The 6,151-nt window shown below is 41.3% G+C and overlaps 1 protein-coding gene across 1 annotated transcript in view; it reads right to left on the bottom strand.

The window, feature by feature from the left end:
* CAP2 (cyclase associated actin cytoskeleton regulatory protein 2) overlaps positions 1-6,151 on the bottom strand; it is a 69,225-nt gene that overhangs the window by 20,013 nt on the left and 43,061 nt on the right. Inside the window, exons 5-7 of the mRNA XM_058830886.1 lie at positions 2,316-2,459; positions 2,004-2,089; positions 169-274 (exon numbers count right to left, since the gene is read on the bottom strand). Coding sequence (XP_058686869.1) covers positions 169-274; positions 2,004-2,089; positions 2,316-2,459 — 336 coding nt within the window. The remainder of the gene's footprint in view (positions 1-168; positions 275-2,003; positions 2,090-2,315; positions 2,460-6,151) is intronic.

The following is a 6,151-nucleotide window of genomic DNA, read 5'->3' as shown; positions in this document are numbered from 1 at the left end:
ATCTCCACCTATATTTCAAACATTTATTGGCTTGGTTAGGAAATCCATGGACCATGACTTCTTTTCCTATCCTACATATTTATTTTTCCTGAGCTAATGACCCTCATGAAAAGAGAAACTAGCTACTGGCTTCTTATGATTCTTCTTCAAGAAGGAAAGAGTACTTACAGTTTTACTCCAGGTGAGACCTGTGGTGTGATGTTCTTTGATATAAGCTTGGAGCTCAGACCAGATGTTCAGATATGATTTCACCCAATCAACATGGCGTGTGTCACTGTAAAAACAGAGGCAATACTTATGTGTGAATGTACTTAAAAACAGAGAGCAGTGCTGCTCTTGCTTAAAGCAGGTAAAACCCAATGTCTGCCTTAAAGCCATGGACAAATCAGTTAGCAGGCAGCAAACCAGCCCAGTGCCGCAAAGACTGAAGCTACTACACTGGAAACCTTCTAGATCCTTCTAGAGGACAAACCAAAGGCGAAGGATGCCTTTAGCAGAGAGTGTTTCCTGCTAGAAGTGTGTGTCACCATTCTTCTCAGTCTCAAAGTCAACTGAAAAAGCACTAAAGGCACATTGAGCTGTGCAGCAGGTACCCAGACTCAGTTTCAGGGTGCTGAACTTTAGAAAATTCAATATCCAGGGATTCTGTAAGATCTTCTGGCTGCCACATTCAAATGTGGCCAAGGCAATACTAGGTCATCTTACAGTCACCAGACTTAAATATTTATACATCAAGAATTTTTAAAGTACAAGTCACAAGTTTGCTTTAGAATCGTTATTGTTAGTCCTCCAATGGGACTATAAATGAAACCAGGAAATATGTAGAGAGAAACTGCTTGTAAGATGAAGTCCACAGTTATAACAAATTACTAGTGAACAGTGATGGCTTACAAGGATTTGTGTGTCTACCTTCTATTTATTTTCTTTGGAATTTGATCCTTAATAATGTGGAGGACCTGGGTCAACAGGTTTAATCCAAAGCCTACTGAAGTTAAGGGAGAGCCTTCCATACTTGTGGAAGACATACAGACATTGTGGTCTGATTCAGTGAAAAACAGGAAAAGATTTCCTTATTAAAGGAGGAACTAAATACCTAAATAATGTACTCTATTTTTACCGTTACATGAGACATTTTTTCTCCAGTGTAAGTACTGATGCTATGGTGTAAAAATCATCAGTTACCCCAACATCAGTCACTACCTTCAGCAGATAAACTTGGGCTTTAGGAATAATATAAAATATATATAAAATAACATACTGTACATAGTATATAATATATATTTATACATGTATGAGAAATATAAATACATGTGGAAAGTTTTAATAGCTAAAGTTTTCCTCACTAAAGAGAAAAAATTCAATAGCAAATACCATTTTTCACTGGGATATAAAAATCAAGAGCCAAAATCTGGCCTTCAAAAGCTCCAAGTCAACGGGATTTATACATGACTTTACAAAGAGGGCATAAGAAGGACCAGAATTTTTTGCTCTTTCTCCATCAGTTCACAGATATCATTCATGGAACCTTTTTTGAGAATTCCTTGTGCTCTTTAAGAACATTGAAGTGGTGCAGAGAAAAATCAAATTAGGAGCTATGGAATCTGAAGGTGTATATATGTACCACCTAAATACACATTTTCCAGCCAAGAGCAAGAACAGCAACAGTCTGAGAGCACAAATGAGAGGAGGATGCACAGCAGCCAGCTAGCCACACGTCATTATGTAAATAGGCATTTGCATATAAGCTCATGATGCTGGAATACCAGAAAAATTCAAAATAATCTTAAAATGTGCAGAGTGAAATCCAGCACAGCTAATGCTGCTGCTATTCTCACTCAGCATGCTGCAGATCAGAGGTGAGGAGGGAAAACTATACTACCGCAAGAAGGTTTTATCAAGTGCTTTTGATTTTATAAAATACTTTCTGTGATAGCACTGTGAAACCTACTGTATGGTTAATGCTCTGTTGTCTGGCTAGTGGATACTGGAGCTTGGCAACATACCTGTTCTTGTAGTCCTTTAATACCCTGTTAGTATAAAAGGTAGCAGCATCATTCATCTCCTTGACATAAGGGCCTGGTTTAGGAGACTAGGACCATCACCCCATGGTAGCAGGAAACAACAGAAGGAGAAAGGAAGTAAAACATTAGTCAGACACCTCCCCTGGCATACTAGGTTTATTACCTTCTTGGGTGTAGTAGACTGAAGAACTATACACATGAGACTGGAGAGCTCTGTAAGATTTGGAACAATCCTGGGCCTTACCATCCAGAAGCCTATTAACAGCCCTCCCAACCATCCCATGTGTCACTCACCACTGCTATCCACCCAAGGGCAGGGATGCTCTCACTGACAGCTGAGAGGTGGTTGAACATTTTACTTCCTCTGTTCCTTTCTCTGAAGTTCTGGATTTCTTGAATCTTCTCTGATATTGGCTTAAGAAGCATTGCCACCTCATTCTAAAAAAAAGGGAGAAGGAGAAGGAGAAGGAGAAGGAGAAGGAGAAGGAGAAGGAGAAAGAGAAAGAGAAAGAGAAAGAGAAAGAGAAAGAGAAAGAGAAAGAGAAAGAGAAAGAGAAAGAGAAAGAGAAAGAGAAAGAGAAAGAGAAAGAGAAAGAGAAAGAGAAAGAGAAAGAGAAAGAGAAAGAGAAAGAGAAAGAGAAAGAGAAAGAGAAAGAGAAAGAGAAAGAGAAAGAGAAAGGAAAGAGAAAGAGAGAGAAAGAGAAAGAGAAAGAGAAAGAGAAAGAGAAAGAGAAAGAGAAAGAGAAAGAGAAAGAGAAAGAGAAAGAGAAAGAGAAAGAGAAAGAGAAAGAGAAAGAGAAAGAGAAAGAGAAAGAGAAAGAGAAAGAGAAAGAGAAAGAGAAAGAGAAAGAGAAAAGAGAAAGAGAAAGAGAAAGAGAAAGAGAAAGAGAAAGAGAAAGAGAAAGAGAAAGAGAAAGAGAAAGGAAGAGACACAGCTGTTAACAGTGGGTGGTCCAAGAGCACCATGTGGTTTAATATTGTTCTCCTTGCCTACTGATTTAATATCCATAAAGAAAGGTCATTATAAATTTCTACATTACAGTAACAATTTAATTATCCTCCTATAGCTGCAGTGATAAAATGCACAGACATTAAATATTAATATTTGTTGTAGCAAAAATTGTTCTCAGCACTGGCAACGTTTTCACATGCTGCACAGATTAAGACCCATATCAATCCCATAGCTCAGAGTTAGCAGAATGATTGTGGTTTTCATCAGATATTGCTGAAACTTCTTTAGATGTTTGAGTTTTTCATGTTATTAACTGAGTTGTTCTTCCAAAGAAACACAAACTGCATGTTAGTTGCCTGTTATCCTCTGGCAACAAGACTGAGAAAGTAATACACAGAAGGCAAGATCTATTTTACCTTTCTTTATTGGTACATTTTAATGTTTTGGCTGCAAGTAATACAAGAGGAATTCATGAGAAATATACTGCCTCCAAGCCATGATTTGGGGCAGTTCTCCTGGGTCAATCAGAAATGAATGGTATCCATGGGAATGACTGCTGAGTGGAAGGGATAGTGTCTGGAGTGAAGAGAAAAGCAAAATGAATGCAGAAGCTATCCAAGTTCTTTCCTGTGCAAAGTGAATGCTAATCACACTGGTCCAGTGTCTCAGAAAAACTAATTTAGAGAAGTAATTCACTGGGAAAAATTCTTCCACTCAGAAAACAGCAGATTGAGAGACATGCAGTCATCAGTTTACAAGCTAAACAACTGCTGTACCTTGCAACCCTATAATATTGCAAAAGTATGCTCACCAAACCCATACAATGCACCACCAAAGACAGTGCACCAATCTGATTCTCCCTGGCACTTCACTTGGAAATCACTCAGGATGCAGCAGAACTCTTCATTTTTTCTCACCTTTTCCAGGCATATTTGTGATGTGCTTGCTGGAGACAACTGATAATTATAGGCCAGCTAGGCTGACCTCAGTACCTGGTAAGGTAATGGAGCAGTTTATACTGAGTGACATCATGCAGCACTTACAGGATGGCCAGGGTATCAGACCCAGACAGCATGGGTGGGTTTAGGAGGGGTAGGTTGCTTTTGACCAACCTGATCTCCTTTAATGACCAGGTGACCCGCCTGGTGGATGCAGGAAAGGCTGTGGATGTGTCTATTTGGACTTCAGCAAGGCCTTTGACACTGTATCCCACAGCACACTCCTGGAACAGCTGGCAGCCCACGGCTTGGACAGGAGCATTCTGTGCCGGGTTAGGAACTGGCTGGATGGCCAGGCCCAGAGAGTGGTGGTGAATGGTGCTGCACCCAGCTGGTGGCCAGGCACCAGTGGTGTCCCTCAGGGGTCTGTGCTGGGGCTGTTCTGTCCAATATTTTTATTGATGACATGGATGAGGGTATTGAGTCTTCCTTTAGTAAATCTGCAGATGACACTAAGCTGGGAGTGTGTGTCGATCTGTTAGAAGGGAGGAGGGCTCTGCAGAGAGACCTGGAATGGTTGGATGGATGGGCAGAGTCCAATGGGATGAAGTTTAATAGGTCCAAGTGCCAAGTCCTGCATTTTGGCCACAACCACTCCCTTAAGTGCTACAGGCTGGGGCCGGTGTGGCTGGACAGGGCCCAGGCAGAAAGGGACCTGGAGGTACTGGTGACAGCCAGCTGGACATGAGCCAGCAGTGTGCCCTGGTGGCCAAGAAGGCCAAGGGCATCCTGGCCTGTATCAGGAATGTTGTGGCCAGCAGGAGCAGGGAGGTCATTCTTCCCCTGCACTCGGCACTGGTGAGGCTGCACCTGGAGTGCTGTGTCCAGCTCTGGGCCCCTCAGGTTAGGGGATGTTGAGATGCTTGAGCGCGTCCAGAGGAGGCAACAAGGCTGGTGAGGGGCTTGGAACACGAGCCCTGTGAGGAATGGCTGAGGGACCTGGGGTTGTTTAGCTTGGAGAAAAGGAGACTCAGAGGTGACCTTATCACTCTCTAAAACTTCCTGACCTGTGGTTGTAGGTAGGTGGGTGTAAATCTCTCTCTGAATGAGAGGACACAGTCTCAAGCTGTGCCAAAGAAAATATAGGTTGGATATTAGGAAAAAGTTTTTCACTGAAAGAATAATGAAGTACTGGAATGGTCTGTCTGGGGAGGTGGTGGAGTCACCATCCCTGGATGTGTTTAAAAGAAGACTGGATGTGGCACTCAGTGCCATAGTCTATTTGTGGTGTTAAGGCATGGGTTGGACCCAATGATCTTGAAGGTCTCTTCCAACCTAGTCATTCTGTTGAAATATTCTGTTGAAAACTAATCTTCATGATGCTGAGGACTAATGCTGACATGATACACACAAGATGATGGGCACGTATGTTCTGCTTGATCTCTTTTTCTTTTCACCCTTCCAGAAGACCTCAGCATTAGAAAATTTTATGTAACCTTAGAATAAGCCTTTTTGCTATGGATCAACACAAGTCAAAGACAGTTCAAAAACATGTCAAAAGGAGGTTGTGCATTTTGAAAAGTATTTTGATCCAACTACAGAACCTACAGAACATTTTCGTGGTAGAGTAATTTTGAGAAAGGCCTGTGCATCTAAAACACATGGGGATATGTGATCTTTCCCTACAACAAAATGGGTTGGGAGAAAACAAATATTTACATTATTACTGGGAAATGAAAAAATTTTTTGTTGATGACTTAATGACCAGCGTAAGTCATTAAGTCTGAAAAAGCCCTGAAACCTCCATGATTTGTAGTTCTTAAAATATGACTTTGTTGCCATAACATGATAAAGTCTGTAGAAATTCTCCTTTCTAATTTTTGCTTGTTTACAACATGCTGCAGCTGGTTGGGTATTTTCTTATTTTTTAAGGAAATCTTTCAAGTATGACAGTAGTTAACAAAACTGAAATTTAAGAAAGTGCTTGTACTGCTTTGATATTATGCCAGTTTTCCTCCCATAAAGTCTGAGGGATATTTACAGTCCTTAGCTTACTGTGAATCTTCATGGCCCAGTTCCAGACAAAGAGAATATCAGAGCTAAAAATACAGCTCGACAGATGCCTGGTGTATCTAGACAGCACTGGGAGGCAGCACATTTCTGTGGATAGTGCACAGAAGTGGGAGTCCTTAAATGGGGGTTCTCTTTGCAGCTCTCCCACCAAATTGTCATCAGGTTTC

This window comes from Poecile atricapillus, chromosome 2 (assembly GCF_030490865.1).
Source record: "Poecile atricapillus isolate bPoeAtr1 chromosome 2, bPoeAtr1.hap1, whole genome shotgun sequence".
NCBI classification, from domain to species: Eukaryota; Metazoa; Chordata; class Aves; order Passeriformes; family Paridae; genus Poecile; species Poecile atricapillus.
This window is presented reverse-complemented; position numbering and strand designations above follow the sequence as displayed.